The sequence below is a fragment of the Stegostoma tigrinum genome, chromosome 8, assembly GCF_030684315.1.
Source record: "Stegostoma tigrinum isolate sSteTig4 chromosome 8, sSteTig4.hap1, whole genome shotgun sequence".
Lineage (NCBI taxonomy): Eukaryota > Metazoa > Chordata > Chondrichthyes > Orectolobiformes > Stegostomatidae > Stegostoma > Stegostoma tigrinum.
The window spans coordinates 34,577,578-34,600,475 of record NC_081361.1 but is presented as its reverse complement, the minus strand read 5'-3'; the positions used below and the strand labels follow the sequence as shown (position 1 = coordinate 34,600,475).

At 40.1% G+C, this 22,898-nt stretch overlaps 1 protein-coding gene across 1 annotated transcript; it reads right to left on the bottom strand.

Annotated features, from left to right (window-relative positions):
- Positions 1-5,084: 5,084 nt before the first annotated feature.
- On the bottom strand, positions 5,085-9,088 carry LOC125456338 (regulator of G-protein signaling 13-like). The gene is made up of 5 exons (XM_048539372.2): positions 8,753-9,088; positions 7,920-8,027; positions 7,735-7,796; positions 6,649-6,815; positions 5,085-6,353 (listed from the first exon to the last, which is right to left on the bottom strand). The coding sequence occupies exons 1-5, from the start codon at positions 8,863-8,865 to the stop codon at positions 6,168-6,170; spliced, it is 636 nt and encodes a 211-aa protein (XP_048395329.1). The 5' UTR covers positions 8,866-9,088; the 3' UTR covers positions 5,085-6,167.
- Positions 9,089-22,898: the final 13,810 nt, after the last annotated feature.

The following is a 22,898-nucleotide window of genomic DNA, read 5'->3' as shown; positions in this document are numbered from 1 at the left end:
CTCAGCCCATCTCTGCATCCTGTCAATGTCCCGCTGCAGCCTACAACAGCCCTCTACACTGTCAACGACACCTCCGACCTTTGTGTCGTCTGCAAACTTGCTGACCCATCCTTCAATTCCCTCGTCCAAGTCATTAATAAAAATTACAAACAGTAGAGGCCCAAGGACAGAGCCCTGTGGAACTCCACTCACCACTGACTTCCAGGCAGAATATTTTCCATCTACTACCACTCGCTGTCTTCTGTTGGCCAGCCAATTCTGTATCCAAGCAGCTAAGTTCCCCTGTATCCCATTCCTCCTGACCTTCTGAATGAGCCTACCATGGGGAACCTTATCAAATGCCTTACTGAAGTCCATATACACCACATCCACAGCTCGACCCTCATCAACTTTTCTAGTCACATCCTCAAAAAACTCGATAAGGTTTGTAAGGCATGACCTACCCCTCACAAAGCCGTGTTGACTGTATTTGATCAAGCCATGCTCTTCCAGATGGTCATAAATCTTATCCCTCAGAATCCTTTCTAACACCTTGCAGACGACAGACGTGAGACTTACCGGTCTATAATTGCCGGGGACTTCCCTATTTCCTTTCTTGAAGACAGGAATTACATTTGCCTCTCTCCAGTCCTCAGGTACGACTCCAGTAGAGAGCGAGGATGCAAAGATCTTCGCAAGTGGCGAAGCAATTGCATTTCTCGCTTCCCAAAGCAGCCGAGGACAAATCTGATCCAGGCCTGGCGACTTGTCAATCTTAATGTTTGACAAAATTTTCAGCACATCAGCTTCGTCTATCTCTATCCATTCCAGCATGCACACCTGCTCTTCAAAGGTTTCATTCACTACAAAGTTCGTTTCTTTCGTAAAGACAGAAGCAAAAAACTCATTTAGGGCTTCCCCTACCTCCTCAGGCTCCACACACAAGTTCCCTATGCTATCCCTGATCGGCCCTACTCTTTCTTTGACCATTCTCTTATTCCTCACGTAAGTGTAAAATGCCTTTGTGTTTTGCCGGATTCCTTCTGCCAAGCCTTTCTCGTGCCCCCTCCTGGCTCTCCTCAGACCATTTTTGAGCTCCTTCCTTGCCTGCATGTAATCGTCTCTAGCTGAACTTGACCCTAGCTTCCTCCACCTTATGTAAGCTACCTTCTTCCTTTTCACTAGAAGCTCCACCGCTCTCGTCATCCAAGGTTCCTTAATCTTACCCCTTCTTGCCTGTCTCAGAGGGACATATTTACTCATCACTCCCAACAACTGTTCCTTAAGCCGTCTCCACATGTCTATAGTTCCCTTACCATGGAACAACTGCTCCCAGTCCATGCTTCCTAACTCATGTCTAATCGCATCATAGTTTCCTCTTCCCCAATTAAATATCCTCCCATTCTGCCTAATCCTCTCCTTCTCCATAGCTATGTAGAATGTGAGGCAGTTATGGTCACTATCACCAAAATGCTCTCCCACCACAAGATCTGATACCTGCCCCGGCTCGTTTCCGAGCACCAAGTCTAGAATGGCCTCTCCCCTCATCGGCCTGTCAACGTATATGCTCTATTAACCTAGCCTATCTGTCCACATCCTCCATCTGCAATTTTTTCTGTTCTATGATAGCACTTAACTCTGTTAACAATTGGACCCAATACCTGCGTGTGTGATTTGATATTTTCTCCAAAGTAGACACCCCACATAGATAAGAGCTAACAAGGTGTAGAGCTGGATGAACATAGCAGGCCAAGCAACATTCGAGGAGCAAGAAGCTGATGTTTCGGGCCTAGATCCTTCTTCAGAAACTGGGGAGGGGAAGGAGGTTCTGATATAAATATCAGAATATCTATCCATATCTATCTGCCTTCCCCTCTCTCCTCTATCCATCTTCTATCCGGCTCCCCCTCTTTCCCTATTTATTTCAGAACCTGTCTGTCTCCTCTCCACCTATCTTCTCCTCTAACCATCTTCTATCCACCTCCCCCTCTCTCCCTATTTATTTCAGAACCCTCTTGCCCTCCCCCATTTCTGAAGAAGGGCCAAAGACCGAAACATCAGCTTTCCTACTCCTCTTATGCTGTTGGGCCTGCTGTGTTCATCCAGCTTTACACCTTGTTATCTCAGATTCTCCAGCATCTGCAGTTCCTACTATCATAGATAAGAGCTTGTTGTTTAGAATAAATATATCATTTTAAAGGGAAAGTAAGACCAAAGTGGACCTGGCATCATTCGCCATGAATTCAACACTGCAAAGTCAATTAAAACCAGGTTGAGATGAAGTTTTTACATTAGATCCACTCCAGATATAATGCACAATGAGAGGGCTCAAGATCATATTTGCTTAATACACACTATGTCCCTTTTGGTGATTGTCCATAGTGTGCACTATATATTTGAAAATGCATTGGGAAACTATATAAATTGAGCATCAAATGTACTATGTGGGACATATTCATCTGATTCATGAAACAGAGTTTGTTGAGTATTGTAACTTTCGTTCTGGTATTGGACTGGTTCTTGAGAAGTTATGTGTTCAATTCCCACCATGACAATTAAAATGAATTCAGTAAAGCTGCTATTAGACAATGGATAGGACAACCCAATTAAAACAAGATTAATGTCATGAAAGGAAAGTAGCAAACTCCAGCATTACTAGTGTGGCCTACATGTGACTTCAGTCTCACACTGTCGTTGATTCTTAATTTGTGCCGGATTTTAATTTGTAAGTGAGTGATTTAAAATTTTGCTTTTAATGTGCTCAGGTCTTTCAGGACAAACACAGCCTTGTCAATGTCACCGATGTTCTAATGAAAGAAAAATCCCCTGGTACTCTCTTCTGAAAGCCCTGTGGCAAATGTACTGTTCCACATTGAGAGAATTCCATTGGCAGCTGTATTGTATGAAATTGGGGAATTCTGAAGATCAATTGGCAGTAAAGACTTACATTTTCCTTGACCCGTGGCTAAATTCAGGTTTCCGTGTAAACCTAAATGTACAGAAGCAAATTCCTTCTTTTCCATTTCCACAGGTCTCTAGCCTCTAAATGGTAAAGTGATAAATAGGAGAGGGCTATACGTGAATAACAAAAGGATGCCACTTAAATGCTGGTCCATGTGGCCCCTGACTTTATCATCTAAATTTGCCAAAGCTTCTTGAGTCATTGAATTCGTATTCTGCAACATTGACTCAGCATAAGCACTCTCTAAAACTACGTGTGGATCTAGCAGTCAAATAGTTTGCTTAATGCAGGGTGTTGCATCTATGAACAACAGGTATATTTCACAAGCAACCTGAAATCCTTTCATTATCACTCCCTAATAGTTTATAATAGGTGCTTTTGTGAATAGGATTGTAGTTTCTTTTAACAGCTGGGTATGACAGCCACACCACATACACTAAAGGATGTGTCACAGTCTGCTTCAGTCATTCCAATCTTATCACCTGTTCTTGATTCACCTCTGAGCTTGCCAAATCGCTGCCTTCTTCTTTCCAAAACAGTTGAGGTTGTTATGTAGTATTTAAGTGTGAATGGGCTTATCTGAATTTGTCACTGTGAGTGTTCTCAAGAATATTACACATCATATTTAACTTTTTCACTGCTGATTGTCTGTTAATACCATAGTTCAGTGTGTAATTACAACAAAGAGGTTGGTCTGAATTCTACAGTTCAAAAATGTTCAGTTTGACCTTTGACTTTGCTGAGTCAACTGGTCACATGTGCACACAAGTATCAAGTTTATGGCTCAGGAACAGCTTATTCTACCCAACATATCTCCTCCCCACCTACTTCACCTCATCCTGTCAACTTTTCCTTTGATTCCTTCCTCTTTCATGCATTCATCAGCTTTCTGCTAGATGCATTGATACCACTTACCTCAACCATTCAAAGGGTAGTGAATCCTATGTTCACACCACTAGGAATCAAGAAGTTTCTCCTAATTTCTTTCATTCATGAAGAAGAATAGGAAATGCAATCCCAGAAAGATAGAATGACAAAGCCTGAGACCACTCTTCCCATTGCATGTTAGGACTCTTCAAAACACTATCCAGTTCATTTGTTCTCCCACCTGCCTCTCTCACCATGTCCCTGTTAATACATCTGGTTCCCTATTGACAATTCTTATTGACTCAGTTCCCCCACACTTTCAGGTAGTGCATTCAAAATCTCAACAAATCACTGCAAAAAGAAAAAAAAAAACTTAACAGCCTTTTTTTTGGTCAATCACCTTAAATTTATGTCCTCCTGCTTAACGGGCTTTTCTGCTACCAGAAGCACTTTTGCTTATATTCTATTTAGGAATGAGAACATCCCTGTGTCGCCTCACTGAAATCTTTTCTGCTGTGAAAAATCCCAGTTTCTGTAGCCTGATAACTCAAGTCTTTCATCCTTGTGGAATCCTTGACAGATTTCCTAAAGTGTGGTGCCCAGAACTGCACGCAATGGGCCAATGTTTAAACCTATCTTGTTTTGGCAATCTACACCTCTATTTATGAGTCATGGATCCTGAGTCTTTTCAAACAGCCACCTGAACTTGTCCTGCCAATTTCAAAGATTCGTGTATGCACACGCCCAAGACTGTTTGTACCTTTACTCCTCAGCATTACACACTCAAGTAAAAATGAAGCACAGCAAATGCTGGGGATCTAAATAAAAAAAAAATGCTGTAAAAACCTCAGTAGGATGGCAGCATCTGTGAAGACAGTTGTTTTGTTTGGCCTCTTCAGTTCCTGCTGAGTTCCTCTAGGATTATCTGTCTTTAACATGAAACCATTAAATTTAGGCTGCCCTCATTCTTCCAAACAACAAGGAATTCATATAACATCTTTCACAACCCAAAAGCATTTTATGACTAATGAAGAATATCTGAAGTGTACTCACTGTTATAATGTGGGAAATACAGATGTCAATTCAAACAAAGCAAGGCCCAACATACAGCAATGTCCTTCGGCCAGATAATCTGCATTAATGAAGTGGGATCACATTTTTCCACATATCTAATTTTGCTTATCTTGCAATGAGTTATTAGATAGTAAGATTCACACAGAACTCGAAGGCTACATAGTGTCTATGCCATGCATAAAAAGACAAGAAAATTAGTGCATTGTTGATTATTCATACAACTTTATTTGTTATTTTGGCTCAGAATACACAATAGAATCTTTACATACAAGTCGATTAAACAATGTTCACAATGCAAGCTACTGCATGATTCTGACAACTGCTGCTTTTGGATTATAAATCACTGAATAATTTATGCCCCTCAGAAGTAGCATTGTCTAGTTCAGTATCCAGAAGGTTGCTTTATCATCATACAGGATGTGTTATCTTGTATAAAGACAGACACAGATTATACATTGGATTTTGTGGCTCATCACACCAAGTTTTCACTTCCAATCCGAACTGTAACAGTGGTCAAAAATTTTCTACAGACTCCAGGATTGTTTGGCTTATATCACGTTTGATGGTATAAAAACATGTATTAGGTTTAAGCCAATCAATCTTTATAGTTACGTAAAAAACTGAACACCAAACTGAAATGGTAATGTTGTATGGTAAAGGATCAATGTAACACAAGCTCAAAACAATTAGCTCTTTCAACTGATGTACTTTTTACAGTCTCTGTTGCCAGACTAACATGGAGATATTCAACTGTGTCAGTACTGTGATATACAGTGATGGAGGAATGGCATTCTCAGTGTGTTAGTACAATTTTGAATGCAGGTACCATTCTGATACTGCATATGTTCCCTTGCTTCCTTAAATTATCTGTTTCCCCTTCCTTTCAGACCTGCTTCTTAAAGATCTTTCTGGACTACAAAACTTCTGTTAGCAAGGAGACTCTCCACCTTACTTTGTTCCTTTTCCTACTGAGGAAATATTGGGTTCTGCTTCGCTGCCCTCTGCAGCACCACGCCAAGCCCTGAAGCTCAGGCCCCAGAAGGGAACTGAGCCTTCTGCCCACATGGCACACCTTGTTACTCTCCTCTCTTCGGCTTTTGAGAAGACTTCTTTGATTCTCTCTGCCATACTTTCTACATCCAAGTTTTGGTCTCTTTTTCCATGTCCCATCATTTATAGGCATCAAGCATCTTGGTGTCATTTGATTTCACACCGAATACTTTGGTCACAGCAGAAAACAGCTCAAGAAGAAACCATCATCTGATCTGTGGAAGAGTAACAGCATTCATGTTTGGTGATGATCATGGCTATTATTGAGTATGTTTTGGTAGATATCTGACTGAAGGAATCGGTTGTAGCCATTATTTTCCATCAGACTGTAGATTTTCTTCTGCGCAGCCTCAAAGCAAGTGTAGGTTGGATGTTGAAGATTTTGAGTGATTGCCTCTTTGGTGTAGTAATCTAAATTGATCTTTTTTTTAAAAGAAAGAAATTATTCATTAGTGATTGCTACACAACAATTAACATTGAGCTATTCTGCAGTAATTATTCACTGCCTGTTCCTAAGGGATGCTGTGATCATGGACACCATTGCCTTTGGGCATTTCAAGTTAACGGATCATGGAGCAGAGTTGTATCTGTGACATATGGAGACAGGACTACTATACATTCCAATGTCCTGATTGATTACTTAGGCATCTATGTCCAAATGGGGTACAATGGATTAAAGCTATTTAAAAGATAAAGGGAAGAATCTCAAAAATTACCTCTTTCGGAGACATTGGTTCCACAAAATTTGTGAAGATCTTCTTTGCTTTGGAGGCCTGTTTTGCAGGTGACTTAATTTTCTTGTATTCCTCACAGGCCAGCCAGAACTCGATGTTCTCATCATTGTACTCTGATTTGAGGAAGGATTTGAAAGCAATCAGGCCATCTAGGGAAAATAACAGAAAATAAGATATTGTAGACTGATACAAATTCATTCCATTTTCATAATATTACATCAGACTGCACTGAGCTGATGAATTTCTAATTCTCATCTATTAACAATTTATATATTCGCAAAATATTTGATTTCTGCAGTATCAAGTCTGTACTGGGTGCCAGTTAGCTTGGTTGGGTAAATGGCTGGTACGTGGATAATATTAATGGCAACAACATAGGGTTTGATCTACTTATGGCTTGGCTCCTTGGTCTGTCCATGATATAAATCCCAGCAATTTGCTGTGGCTTAGCATATAATTTGCAAAAGACCAGTTTTCAGGCAGCAAACTCAAGAAGAGAGTCACTTCTATAGGCTAATACTTCCTTTCCAACTTCTACAGTTAGCTGCAATTTTGACACATGCAATACTGCAGGATGCAGTACAGTGTTATTATTCACAATATTAAATATTTTGATGTTAACAACATGTTCTTTAAATTGTTAGCACTTCAATTGATCTTTATGAAGGACTAAATTGTATTCTTAGGGAGACCATGTGTAAAAGGCAGTGCTGAGAGATCATTCATAAACAACTGCTTTTGAATTTTCTCTGAACTCGTTGCAATTTTCAGTTCTCAGCCAACCATAAAATCAATTGTTATCTTTAAGTAGATATGCAAATTTGATGAATTTTGATAAATAAGCTAATTCAAATCAAGTCATACTGTGCCCGTATATAACAATGTTTTCAGGATCACAATATAATCAAAACGTTACTGAAATACTTTTACTGATCGTTGATTTTTAATGGGCACCTTTCATTTGATACTTTTAAAAAGACATGCAAAGCTGTTTGTTGCATTTTGCCAAGAAAGGGATAGTCAACCTCCTAAAGGGGCCTTGTGCAATGAGATAGCAAAGATGCTTACATTTATGAGCCAGTAAGTTGTCCAGAGAATCAGCCCACTTCAATACCTCTTCACGGGAAGGACTGTGGACAAAATAGAAACAAAATAAATAGGTGTCTTCACTTGAGAAGTTGTTACAAAGATACACTTGGATTGGGATCAAATAAAATGACAGCACAAAGATATTGATAATCACAGTAACTTACTTCAAAGTTAGTTTTGGTGATTCTGATTTGATGGTCACTTGAGAAGAATTAGTGGTTGCCTTGTGCTGATGCAAAAGATGCAAACATCGGTTCTTCAGTCCTTTAATACTGTGAAAGAAAGGTACGAACATTAAGAATGATGCAGGAAAAGTCACAAGTGGCAATGTGCTTGAATTGACTGCACAGCATTATTTACCACTTCCCCCAAATTATTAATTCCTATCTCAACTTTATGTGCAAGTGTTACATCTTATTGTACAGTCACAAAAAATGAACTAGGCAAGACAAAATAAACAGTTTGATTCCAAGAGCTATACATTGCTATATCTGCCTATATCCTGCAATTAACTTTCCACCCAGAACGAGGTAGTGGTATTCTAACAATCAGATTAGGTTTTTTTTATTACGTTTTTGTTTCCATTAACGTTGGCTAAATACAGAATTAAGCTAGTGTGTTTTTTTTTAAGACTGGTAACTCCACCTTTAACTGTTCAGTTTTACTTATGCAACAGAAACTGGCTATGCCTCGTGTCTATCAGTTGTTTTCTGACAGCTCAGCCAAATGTCCATTATTCAAAGGTAACCCTGGTGTTGAGTGTATGCAGACTATGGAACGATCACAGCCGAGCTCCATCCACTGCGCGCATGATATCCTTTCCAGCTGAACACACCGGCAGGAGCTTTGCAAATACAAAAGGCACTAAACATGCAAAAGTTTTTGCTCAGTATGCAGTCGAAAGACAGTACCTTATGCGTTTGCCCAAGCGCCTGACATGAGCAACTTTATTGCATAACAGCTTACATTGAGGCTTCAAATGTTACTTATTACTTACAAGCTATGCTCCTTCATATTTGCTGGCATCTCGCTCTGCTCCTGGCAGTGCTGGTATTCTTTCTTGTTTAGAGAATGCTCCTGATGAACAAGCAAGATCAGTCCACTCTGCATGTTTCCTTTTGTGCTGTATACTGCAGCTCAGTCCTCACAATTGATGACTAACTCTCTGTCGAGATCCAAAAGTATCTGCCTTTCTCTTGTTGCCTGCCTCTATATATATACACACACGGGAGTGATATTTAGCAAGTGGGCGGGGAATAGCTGTACCTGTTGCGATTTGTTACTGAGCAACAAGTGAGAACCAGATCCATGATAATAGACAGGGAACCCTTATTTAGTACATTGTTGACGTATGAACCTCAGCAGCACTCTGTTCGGACGGCCTCAGGCGAAGCAAGATGAGGATTGCATGACTACAGCAGCCAAGGGCGCAAACAATATTTTTGGCTCATTGAGTGAAAGCAAGCATTGTGTCAACAAACAGCCACCGGAAATGAGATTAATAATTTGAGAGCATTGAAACTATGAGAATTCTTTTAAAGATGTGATCCCATTTGTGCCAAATTGTTCGAGACTGTGGACATGAACAAAACGAGCAGTTCAATTTTAGGCGTGTTAGCCATGAATCTTAACGATAGTGCAGGTTAAAATCGTTACAAAATGCAATGCAAATCGAAACGGTAGGGACCAGCTTCACTTTGCTACCCTCTTGTTTGCGCTGCAGAGGTGTTAGTTCATTTATGTATTTTCAAATTTTTAACAGGAAGAATAAACAAAAATCTGAGCTGCTCGAATCCTACTTTGTTATTTGTGTGAATAATTTTTTTTAACTTTTTGTTACCTAAGAACGGGATTTTTGGACACTAGGCAATTTGGAAGCATTTACGAACAGCTACCTATGATTTACAACAGTGGTGTAAATTAGATTTGATTTCGAGATTTTTTAAAAATTTATGGCTATGTCTATCTTAGACAATTGAAATTGATGAGAAAACTGCTCAAAAGCAATTCAACCCATATTTTAGAGTTATGCAGCACTGAAACAGACCCTTCGGTCCAACTCATTCATGCCAACCAGATATCCTAAACTGATCTAGTTCCATTTGCCAGCATTTGGCCCATATTTCTCTAAATCCTTCCTATTCATGTAACCATCCAGATGCCTTTTAAATGTTGTAATGTACCAGCCTCCACCGATTCCTCTGGCAGTTCCTTCCATTCATGCACCACCCTCTACGTGAAAAAGTGGCCCCTCAGGTCCCTTTTAATTCTTTCTCTTCTCACCTTAAACCTACCCCTTCTACTTTTATACTCACCTACCTTGGGAAAAAGACCTCACAAATCCATGCCCCTCACGAATTTAAAAACCTCAGTAAGGTCATTCCTCGGCCTCTGATGGTCCAGGGAAAATAGCCTCTCCGTATCACTCAAACCCTCCAAACCCGACAACATCCTTGTAAATCTTTACTGAACCCTTTCAAGTTTGTCAAGTTCTTTCATATAGCAGGGAGACCAGAACTGAACAGACTGTTCTAAAAGTGGCCTCACCAATGTCTCCATCCAACATTGTGAGACACTAATAAGTTCACAAGTGACTGCAGGTCACCTTCTGCTGCTGTTAATGTCATCCAGGACTGATCATGTTCATTCTGAGAGTTGGTCCTTCTCTCTGCCGATCTAAGTGCCTCACTTCAGCATTCTGATTATATGTTTAATCAATCTATTGTTTTTAAAGCATCTGATATGCTTGTGCCCTTGATGCTTCTGTAAACTGAGAAGTTTGGAAGCAGAGGACTGACTCAAAGTGGAATGTCAAAGTAGGCGTCCACATGAAGATCTGACAAGAGTTACTCAATTTTCATCGAGCCCATCCAGTTATTCTTCTGCATTTCTTTGATTTTTAATCACTTTGGTCTAGAATTCTTCAAGATGCAAAAAGCAGATGGATTTTTTATTTTCTCCGTGCTTATTGTCAGCCAAATTCAGGCTGATAAGCCAAGACAATACTGGAGGAGTGCAGCACTATCGGAGGTCTCAACTTTGAAAACAGCTACTAAAGTGAGGTGCTGTTGTTCTTCACGGGGAATATATAGGCTTCAAAGCACTGTTATTAAGAAAAGCAGGCAAGTTTTGACCAAAGTCCAAGCCAAGCCATATCCCTAAACTAACAGCAGGAAGTGCATCATTGTCACATAGGAGTTTGTTGTGCATAATTTGGCAGCCATGTTTGCAACATTACAGCAATGATTACACTTGGCTGGAAAGTACATAGTCACCATCTCAAGATCAAGGAGACCACTCGGAAAGTCTTACCATTTTACACCAAGAATATTACAGGAACATGGAAGCTGTGTGAATAAGATTTGAGGTAAATGATTCATTAATTTAGAGCAATGGAGGCGTTGGGCATTCCGAATAAATGCCTATCCAAAGGTCAAAATCAATCTCATGATTTTTAAATTGGGGATCCAGTGGTTTCTAGCTATAACTCCTGGAGATCTTGAACACGAGTGATTTATTTTGGGTTGTTTTCACGTCAGGAGAAACTTCAGTTCTCAAAGGGCAACGAGAATGAAGAACTTGACGCAACGAGGAGTGGTTGAATTGAATTGTCAGTGGGTGATTAATGGGGAAGTGAGTTAAGCACATGATCCATATACATGGAACCTTATAATGACTTTGAGATACATTCCCATGCCGACAGCCATCTCTTATTGTTCTTGCCAGCATTCCCAGAGAAAACAGAGAAGTCCAAAGATGTGCAAGTTAGGTGGATTAGCCATGGGAAATGCAGGGTTAAAAGATAGGATGTGGGCTGTGTCTGGATGGGATGCTATTCAGAGGGCCAATGTGAACTCGATGGACAGAACAGCCTGCTTCCACACTGTAGGGATGCTATGATTTTATGATTCTGTGAAAGATTGAAATTGACTGGGATCTGGTTACAAGTGGTTGTTGACCTATTGAGGATGAAGTCTCTACTTTCCTTAAGCAGGATGTAGGAAATTCAGGCATTGCAAACGGTCAGGCGTGGTGTTTGTCAGAGCAGGGGTACTTCACCAATTGAGAGTACAGGCTGAAAATCAAAGCCTCAGTTCCTAAAAACACAAAGCATATTTTGGATTTATGGAAATGATTTATAAATGTATAAGACAAATAGTGTAGACAGTTGCATTGATGACATGGGGTGGAAAGTAGACCACATTAATGTTGGTAGAGTCCAGTTGTTCTATTGCTCAGATTTTTGTGTAAACCTGAGGCTGTACTACTCAGAAAAATAATGGGACTATATATGGCTGGTTGTTTGTCTCTCTGCAGGGAGTGATGCCCTATGAAAATGTTGCTGTTGATTGATAAGAATAAGAATACAGCAATGTTTATGTAGTATGTGTCAATAGCAAATAGAGCAGTGCGGCTCCTTCACTTCAATAAACTATCAGCTAAGGTTCAGTTGGCAGCATGTTCACTTACAAATCACGAGATTTGATTTGGAGCCTTATTCCTGGGCTTGAACACAAGCATCAAGGCTGACAATTGAGTTCAGTACTGAAGGAGCATTGCACTATTGAAGGTGGTGTCTTTCAGGTGAGATGTTAAATAGAAACCCCAAGAAGAGCAAGGAAGTTTTCCCCAGTGCCTTAGCCAATATTTACCCCTCAAACATGATCACAGGAAAAGAGTGGATTATTTGGTCACTGCCATCTCGTTTCTTCTGGGGGTTTGCTCTGTGCATTTTGGGTGTCATATTTCTGACATTACAACAGTGACTACACTTCAATAACAAACAATTTATTGGGTGTAAAGTGCTTTCAGATGTCCACTGTTGACTGAAATGCTACATAGTCTTTTTAGATGCAATCAGCCTTCTGGCAGTTTTCCCATCTTTGGTGAACTTAGCACTGAGCGTGGATCAGTAGTTTTGCAGTGAGAAATCAACATGGGCTAACCCCATTCCCAACTTTGTTGGCGGCTCTTACAAGTACAGTGGGCTGATTTAGCACGTTCCAGCAGTGAGTAGGAGCTACAAGCATGTGGTTACCTCTTCTCCTGTCCCTTGTCACACTGGCTGAGATCACAAGTAAACTATTTTCGTAATTGGGAAATATGAATGATCAGACCCAGTGCAATCAAATTGGTCTGCTTCCTTTTCCATGATGTGTGTAATGTTGTAATACTCAGTGATGGTATCTCTTGAGCTGAGGGCTAATATGCATAAATATGTGAAATAGGAAATAGTGGTGAGGTCAGTTTAGGTTATTGTATTAAGGATGTTTATAATGTTATTCATACTCAATCCTAAACCTGAAAGGCAATGCTCATTGATGAAAGATAGTCCTGTAATTATAAAGATTTAGCAATTTAATGTTATACATTGCATTAAAGAGTTTAAGTCGAGAGTGCTTAGCTGTTGTATTGTGATTGTACTCATGTGGAATAGTTTAAATCAAAAGAGGTGTGGCCAGAATTTAACATATAGTCAGTTCCTAACTTTTCTGGAGTCCTTTAAATGTGATGTCTGTGAATTCAAGGTATTTCCCTTTAGGGATGGAGTACCAGATAATGAGTCAATCATGATTGGCCAAATCTTGACATAAGGAAGGGGACAAAGTGCTGATGGGAAAGTATAACACAATGGGATGGGAAATTGGGGAAAAGAAGGGAAAATTAAAGTGAAAGTGAACTTTAGTGTGAAGCTGGATGAACACAACAGGCCAAGCAGCATCTCAGATGCTCCGAGTTGCTGCTTGGCCTGCTGTATTCATCCAGCTTCACACTTTGTTATCTTTGATTCTCCAGCATCTGCAGTTTCCATTATCTTTGAAAGTGAACTTTCCATGCTTTGTGAAAGGATTAGATTGTTGGCCACCTTCTTGAGATAGAGCCTTATATTTAGATAATGCTATTCACGATCTTGAAGTTCTAGTTACAGCACTCCATAATTGAACCTACAGGGATATTCCAGTATTTGCACTTTTTGGCGCTGCGCAGTTTCTATAGAGTTCTGTAGGTCACTTTTAAAGTCTTAACATTGTTCCCAGATTGATGCTTCAAATTGGGTATAAAAAGATAAGGTGAATGGCAAAGGGCTTTTTTCTTAGGATAGCAGAATTCAAAACCAGATGGAACAGTTTTAAGGTGAGAGGGGAAAGATTTAAAAGGGACCTGAGGGACAACTTTTTCACACAGAAGGTGATGCTTAATTGGAATGAACTGTCAGAGGAAGTGGTAGATGCAGGTATAGTTACAATATTTAAAACACATTTGCTTCAGTACATGAATAGTAAACATTTCGAGGGATATTGGCCAAATGCAGCCAAATGGGACTAATTTCATTTGGGAAACCTGGCTTAGGCAAAGTTGAACCAAAGGCTCTGTTTCTGTGCTAGATGACTCTATGACGACCAACAGACACGACAGCCAATGTCATACTACTGAAACGTAGTTCCAACAGCACCAAGATGTAGCTTGGCTGCCATGAGAAGGGCACTGTGTGTCAGATAATTCATGTCTGCCTGAACTTTCTGTGCCACTGCATACTGCCCTAAAAGTGGCTGCGAGGTGTAGAGACTGCCACACATCTTCTACAATATGCCTTTGCAAAGAAAGTCTGGAGAGAGATGCAGGTTTTTTTTTTAGGTTTGCCCCAAACAGTTCCATAACACAGGATTCTGTGCTCTACAGCCTGATCCCTGAGACGCACACTGAGACAAAGATTGACTGTGAGTTGAAGGCCATCATTTTGGTGAAAGTTGTTCTTTGGTCTGCCCAAAACTTGTTGGTCTTCCAGTGTAAAGTATTGATCTTGACCAAGTGTCGCAGACTGGCACATTTCAAGATCCAGGACTACGTGCTGAGGGGTGCACTAAAGCTTTGGGCAGCTGTCACCAAGTTGCAGTAGCGAAGGACCATTGTCCAAGGTCTTTCTGCCAAAGAAAAATGAGGGTCCGTTCAGTGTCAGACCCCCTCGCTGTCTCAACGCGTATGTAAATAGTGTCCTGCAAGTGTAGAAAATGCCTTTGTTTGCAACCGTAGGGAAGTCTTGAGGAATGTTAAACTCCAACATGTTTGATCTTTTTCTCTGTAAAAACTTTACAGAACAGTCTTAGTACCTTGTGCATGCATTTCAAGATAATTCTTTTATGAATACGGTATTGTTTTGTAATAAGAAAAATGTAGTCCACTGTTGAAATTTGGGGAACGTCACCGTTAATGAGCACAGCAAACTCCCACAATCAGCAATATGATAATGACCAGATAATCTGCTCTTTTTAGTGATGCCAAATCACGCATGAATATTGGCCAGAAAACCAGTGATAACTGCTCTGCTCCTCTTTTAAATAGTGCCCTAGGACCGTTCACACCCACCCGAGCAGGCTGATGAGGTCTCAGTTTAAATTCTCATAGGAAAGGTGGCATGTTCCGCAGTGCAGTTTCATTTGCTTAAACTTGTTTATCATTAAATAGACAAAGACTCCCAGATTATTTTAAGCTCCATCCTCCTGCTATTGCATCCTGCTCATTGAGTGCATGTTAAAAAACTTGTGGAAGAATTACTTTCAATAAAAAAATGGAACATGAGGCAAAACATTTACAGACAAAAAGTGTAAATTTGAAGCATTTCTAAAGTTTCCCAAACCAATTTGCTTTAGCTGTACATCACCCTTATGAATGGCAGCCACTCTCCACAATGTCTAGAAGGGAACCTGGGCAAGACTTACGAGTTTTGCTATGATGCTACAGAAGGAAAATTTGTATCATATTGTCTCCAGTCTAATAAGAAAAGGACACACAGCCAACTTTTTGAACAATGCTATCAAACCTCCCTTCAACTGCCTCTTTAAAGAGATCAACCCCAGCTTCACACACTTTTCCCTGTAATTGAAGTCCCCAGAACTGTTCTGGTAAATTTTTATTGCACTCCGTCAATCCCTCCTACAGTGTATTGCCCAGAAATGAACACAATCCTACAGCTCAGGGTCAGTGTGTGACATGGAAAAGTTATTGTCTCAATGAGTAGAGTTTGGAAGATTGTTTTGGATTCAATGAGAGCAAAGTCAGTGGATTAGTTCACCATCTTCCTCAAAAAATACCAACTTGCTATGTTATTATATTCTTATGTGCATTTGTATAACAATTCTAATTCTTACAAGCCAATATTATTTTTCATAAGCTTTCACTGGGTGTGGGCTGGGGGATGGTGGGCATAGGAATGAGTCAGTACACCTCGGAAAGTGGGGTAATGCTTAACATTTCCTGCTGTATCTAGTGGCCTCCCTGAGTGACCAATGCATTCACACTCAACTCTGACTGAGCGCACTTTTCAATCCCTTAAATCAACCCCACCAAACCCAAACCATCCTCATAAGGCCTCCAATTCGGACCCACCAAGGTCTCTGTTCTCCTTCATTTCCCCAAACCCTACCTTCAGCTCTTTCCTCACACCCACGTGGCTTCTTACCTCCCTGGACTTGGCTTCTGACCCCCTGGACATCCCCTTTTCCCAGGAACTCTGGATGCTAGGATTGGACCTTTGCCCCTAGTTCACTTCCCCATCATCGTCCAACGCAAAGCCCTGGCTTCTGAAAAAGGGTCACTGGACCTGAAATATTAAATTGGCTTTCTTTCGTCAGACGCTGCCAGACCTGCTGAGTTTTCCCAGCAATTGTGGTGTTTGTTTCTTATAGTCCTAGCTTCTCCTGTGGTTTTCACTCAAAGCTTCCCTCCTTCCAAGCCTCTGAAACAGGCTAGCCACTGAGAAGAGTGTGCCGGTGGTATCACATGCACGGTGTGGGTTAAATTTCTACATTGTATGGGGGTAATGCTGGCCTCTGCATATCTAGCGTTCTACCAGTAACCCCACTTTCTGATGAATCTTTATTTCCCATACCTAACCTTGACAGGGATAAAAACAGCCATTGTAACATTTGTTATAAATCTATTTGAACTTCTTCTAATCTCCTGTTTTAACAAAGCTGTCAAGTGTTTAATTCCCCCATTCTAATATTTTCCGAAGATAATGTTCATTGAAAGTTTCATCATAAAATGCCCATTATCAATGTTGTTTAGTTTGATTTTTATCTCAAATGAATCTACTTATAGTCTCAAGTTACCTGTAATTAATGTAATAGAACATGACGAGACTATCAATATTTATTCAACAAACACGATCAACATTAATTTGAATCAGAAATTTAATGGTCTACTGTCCTGTATACAGTAGTGATTTTGAACACTGGTGCATATTCTCTTACAATTCTTTGCTTGTTATGTACCTGTCCGGATGAAAAATTGCTCAAACTATCATTAAACTATTATAGTCTATCTGGTACATCCAGCGTTCTCAAACAAATATGTGACATCCGCCACATTGTCAGAGCCCAGGTACACAATGAAATAATAATATAGGGGCAGCATTGGAGGAATGCCAAACTTTCCAGCCATTAGCTGACTAGCTTTGTGCTAATGTAACATCTGAGAGAACATATCACTGCCCAAGTGTAGACCAAAGCCACAATAACTTCATAACTTTGCAAGATGCCACCTAATGACAAAAGATGGCTGTCAAATCTGGGCTATCTCCATAAGGCACAAAACAAATGGCTCAGATCTCTGATATTGGGGAAGGTGGTGTATTTACAGAAGATGTTAATGGGATATTTGGATGGCAGGATGATACTTTGAATGTCCAAACTTTAATGACTACCTCAGGATAGGGCTGAAAGTGCTTGATACTGACACCTTGTGGTCCAAGCATTCAGCTTTCCACTGCAAATATCCTTCATTGAACACAAAGCTGTACTGAAAGGATAGAGTAGAGAGCACAGGAAATACTTGTAATTACTGTGGCTAATGATGAAATATGTGAAGCCATATGGCATTTGGAAACATTTGGAAAACTCATTATGATATTAATACAAAGCAGTGTTAATATATTTATGTAGTTACGTATTCTGATTAAAACTGATGGAAAAATCCAGTTTACAGGAACGTGACTAGAGTGATTTCCAATGTCTTGACAGTCAATAACGCTGATGTGACAGTAACTGGCATGGTTTGCAGACCCCATTGAAGTTGGCAATGGCAGTTGATAGGGGCCTAAAAATGCAGCATGCTGGTTTTCCAGCGCCATTTCCAAAGTTGGCCATTGACACCTATAAGCTAGGCAACCAGTTAATGCTTTAGTGGTGAGTAATGGATGCTGAAAGACACTTTCTTATTGGCTTCCAGTTTTCCGACATGACAGGGGCACAGTTTGGCTTCCTGGTGGTGGGCACCTTGTGACAAGCCAGGGAGCTAACAGTCTTGGCAGGCTTCAAAGCTGATCCTTTCTACCTGGAGCTAGCTGTAGATATAGGCTTCCCTGTAGAAGGAACATCCACCATCAACCCTGTCAGTGGCAGTTCTTGTTATTTCAAATTTTAAAAGTGACTGAGATGGTACTTCCTTGTTGAAAAGCCCCTTCAGTTACTTATGAATTATTGCAGCTCGTGTGTCTCTGTTTGATCCCGCAGCTTTGGGACCCTTCTCACCACCCTGTAATTGGATTAGGAACCTGTTTCCAAGCACCCCTGTCAAAATTCCAGTGAGTGTCTGCTTCCCCCTTCTGTTTCCCACTCACTTGCAAATGAAAATTCAGTTCACAAGTTCATGGACACAGTAGAAACACCTTTTTCAATTATCATTTATCCGCTATGTTTATTATGCTGATTTTGAAAGACAAAGGAGTCACATGGTTTCCAGGAAAGGAGCCCAGGCATATGTGCAATAAATTGCAACTATGATCGCACCACTAGTTGTTCTGTCTCACAGCCTATTTAATGAACTGAGCAATAACAGAAGGTAAGTAATCTGTCCTAACCTTGCTATTCTGGATGTCACGATAACCAACCAACCAAAAATGATCAGTTGTGATCTTATCATTTTAACTTGCTAATCACAAGAAACACAAAAACATCCTGCTGTTTTATTTCCTGGCACTGAGTTACTTTCATGAGAATTCAACTTGAAAGGGCCACTGTGAAAGCTGACTGAATGTTTGCGTACTTTTCATGATGAACAGTATGCATGTCATTTAGAAATCTGCAGCTGTGGTACAAAACTAGAATGTGTCTCTCCTCTTTGTTGAAGGATATTAATCCCAAATAAGGTCATTTTGCAAGCATGATTCAGTGGATAGCTTAGTGAAATGAATCCATCGCTACAAGCAATGAAACAAACCAAACAAAAAGGAAATGTCATCTCCTTGGTCAGCAAGCTGGAATGTCATGACCAAGTGCACGGTCCTGACAGAGACTTGCCCCTGGTGATAACTTGGTCGAAATGGCTGAGGATGACGTGGATGAATATTGGCATAGCTTCCCTGCCAGATACCAGGCATGCCCAGAGTGGGTCACTGAAAAAATCCTCTCTGAGATTACAGATATGAAAGACCAGTCCTATCAGAAGATTGATGCTGATGTAGCAGAATACTAAAGTCAGTGGGTCTTTACCTGTGCGGGGGATTTCAGCCCAAGAATGGGCACAGACCGTGACGCTTGGTCCTTGGGTCTTAAACATCATAGTCTGAGAAAGAGAAACAAGAACGATTTTGGGTAGAATGTAACCCTTGAATCCATGTCATTCAAAGCAGAAAGGATAAATGTATTTCAAAATTAGCCATTCTGCCTTCTTAGATAAGAGCCAATTGTTCCTTGCTTTGAATGAACAGGTGTTTTCCAAAATTCTCACACAGAATGCAGCTGAAGTAGAGCATATTTCAGATACCAAAGACAATATCATTCTCCATATATGGAAGCAAGACAGAAAAATGATGACTAGTTTGATGCTACTACCTTGGCAGGTAATCTATCATTAAAACCAAGCAATTTGGTCTCATTAATTATGGGAGACCTCTGAGTGAGCGAAACTCGAATGTTTTAAGTCCTGCTGAAGTAAAATCTAATAGAGTGCTACGTGGTGTGTCAGTGACTACTGGTCACAACTTTACTAGGATATCCAAATGTCCTTTGACACATGGAATGCTAGGGGACACTTACGAAGGCATCAGAAGGGCAACGCATTCATCAGCAAAGAAAATGACTCAATTGAAAACAGAGGCAGTAGAGGTCATTACCAACTGTTATAAACAGTTTGAGAGGTGAATAAAGCATTACCTTGGTACTTTGGGGAGAACACAGTCGTGAGGAAGCTCGGGACATCATAGGGAACCACTCTGTCATAGAAGACTTTGATATCGAATCCAGAAGTTTCACAAAATTATTGATGGTCTTGTCATGGGCAAGGCTCCAGGTGCTGATGTTATTTTGCTTGCCTTTGTCAGCCGGGAGAAACCAGACTTTTGCAGCATCTGCACAAACTTCACCGTCTAAGGAAGGTACAGTGCTTTTAAAATGTTTAATACAGCAATTGTGACCCAGCATAAGGATAAGATTTCAGGGTTTGTGACATTTATCATCACTGCCCCTATTGGGCTTCATGGATGTCCATGTTAAACTGCAGAATCTGGCTGAACACACGTAACTAAAATCTCAGTGTACCACTAGAACTTGAAGTTCGACAAATGGCACAATCTTCATGGGCTAACTCCAGCTCCCTCAGCTGTATCCAGCAGCTTTCAACTTACAGTACATGATGCAAACCATTGTCACCAAAGCTGTCAAGTCATTGGTATGTTTCTCTGTATAGAGAATTTCTTTGGTTAATAAAACATTAACAGTAGATGTAGTAGTAGTAAAAATAAGCTTTAATTTCAGTTTTCTTTGGAACATTGCACAATGTTTCTTCCGTCTCTGCTCATTTGCTGCTGAAACCCTCAACCTTGCTCGCTTTATCACTGGTCCTGACTATTCCAGTGAAATTCAGGCTGGTGTCCAACTTTCTACCCTCCATAAACATGATGTCATCCAAACCTCTGTTGCCCATGTCCAATGGCAAGTCCTATTCCCTTAACAACCCTCTGCATACTGGCCTCCAAACAAGCCATGATTTGGTCTTATAATTCGCCAAAATCATTCCATTCCTTGCCCCTCCGCATTTCTGGAATCTCCTCCATCCCCATACCATTTTGAGATATCTGTGAAATAATTACTTCATCATCACTAACTATGGTTTCAGCTGCCTAGGCCTCAAATTCTGAATTTGACTTCTTTCTGCCTCTAGTATTGCGCTGTTCTTCTGTAAGACACTTTAAATACTCGAAGAAAAAGAATATGTATGGATGTGGGGAGAGGAAGTAAGAGTTTGTTGTGAATTATTACTAAGAGGGACCAGCGTGAACATGGTGGATCAAATGACATTCTTTAGTGCTGTAACAATTCTATGATTCTATTCTGTGAGACATCTATTAAAGCCCATGTCTTTGATCAGACTTTTAATCATCTGATCTAATCCATGCTTATGTAGTTTGGTATCATATTTTGTGGTTATACTGTTACTGTGCAGCACCTGATGATATTCCATTACATTAAAGGCAGAATGTAAATATAAGGCGTTGATTTAAGGAATACATGCAACACCCTACTATTGTTCATGTTTTACATATGGAATAGATTGTTATCCTGTGTGCAGTTACTAATGGCTTGCACATGGTTTTTGGCAGCTGGTCTGATAAGGAGGGTGGCACAGAGGAGAGATAGGAAGTTTTTGCATGCACGTATAGGAAGGCCAATAGTCTTTATGCTCATCATTACTATTGCCTGTGGTGGGTAATCAACATAAGCACCCAGTTGTGATCATAGATAACACAGTGTGGAGCTAGAGGAACACAGCAGGCCAGGCAGCATCAGAGGAGCAGGAAAGCTGACATTTCAGGTCTGGACCCTTCTTCAGAAAAGCTCCCATAAGTTAAGTATTGCTTATAACACAATTTTTATGGCCTTCGATTACTTGATGATCATTAATGCTTTCGCATGAGTTGGATCACTAAACAAATAGACATCACAGTGGCCAATGGAATTTTCCAAAAGGAAACATCATAAATGATAGAATATCACTAACATACTTTGAACCCATCAAACATTATGAAGAAACTTCTACTCTTAATTCTCTATCAACAGAAAAAAAACTTTGTTAAATAAGAATGCAGCCAAGATTAGTAGAAGAGTGAATAGTCTTGACAGTTTAATTACAGCAACGAATTTTTATTTTCTGTTCATGAGCATCAGAGGTTAGAAAGAATAAAATGCCAGGATATACCAACATTTATTCAATCAATCCATTGCAAAAATCTTTTGGCAATGTTGCAGGAACAGTGATGATTATAATTTCCTTGTCAGCAAAGGAAACTATTTTATCAGGAATACTCAGATTTCGAACCATATCCTACAATTCACTCACCATTATGTTGTTGATCATGTGACCACTGGAATTTCCAGAAATAAGTTCACCAATAGCACCAAAGGCAGACATAGTGGGTGTAATTTTTTTTCACAAAACATTTGATCACTCATCCTTCTAGCCTGTGTATTAATTTTGGTCAGATTACATTGCTTTGACATCTGTCTTATTGTGTAGAAGATGCTATCCATGATATATACTCCAGGTGTTTCACAAATGAAGCTTGAGGTAAGGTATTTTACACTCTGAAAGCTTTCAGAGGCTATAATCTAGCTCTATTCAAGAAATTGTAATGACTTTCAACCAATCAGAAGAGGCACCAATGGATGAGTTGTTTCCTGGAGACCATGGTCATGGTTCAGGTATTATAGCAGTCGCTATCACCGTATCTTATAGCAATAACCTTCACAAGACAATATGTTGCTGGTGAAAGGTTGTAGACCACCCAAAATGCCAAAGTGCTTTAATGAACTCAGGTCATATATTGTCATTAACTGCAACAACAGGTTTAGCACAATCTACATCTACAGGCTTTCTCATGACATCGCAATAATGCTACTCTTAGAACATTTCATTTAATATTAGAAAAAAATAAAATAATAAATAAATTATCTTTTCACCCAACTAACTTCTTTCTGCACCAGAATGTTATGTTACATTAGATAAGGAGGATGGCGTATCACGAAATTCAGTACTGAGAGGCTTACACTAACATCTGATAAAATTGTACCACTTAGCTTATGTTGCAACTATCAAAGGAAATGCATTATTTCAGTTTAAGATCCGGAGAGCACAAACAGGAAAGCTCA

What these genes read in the sequence shown, in the direction of transcription:
- LOC125456338 (XM_048539372.2), bottom strand. Translation starts at nt 8,865, where the DNA reads ATGCAGAGTGGACTGATCTTGCTTGTTCATCAGGAGCATTCTCTAAAC. An exon ending in AATATGAAGGAGCATAGCTT is followed by an intron (nt 8,028 to 8,752) that starts GTAAGTAATAAG and finishes TTTCTTTCACAG; the next exon opens with TATTAAAGGACTGAAGAACC. An exon ending in AACCAATGTCTCCGAAAGAG is followed by an intron (nt 6,354 to 6,648) that starts GTAATTTTTGAG and finishes TTTAAAAAAAAG; the next exon opens with ATCAATTTAGATTACTACAC.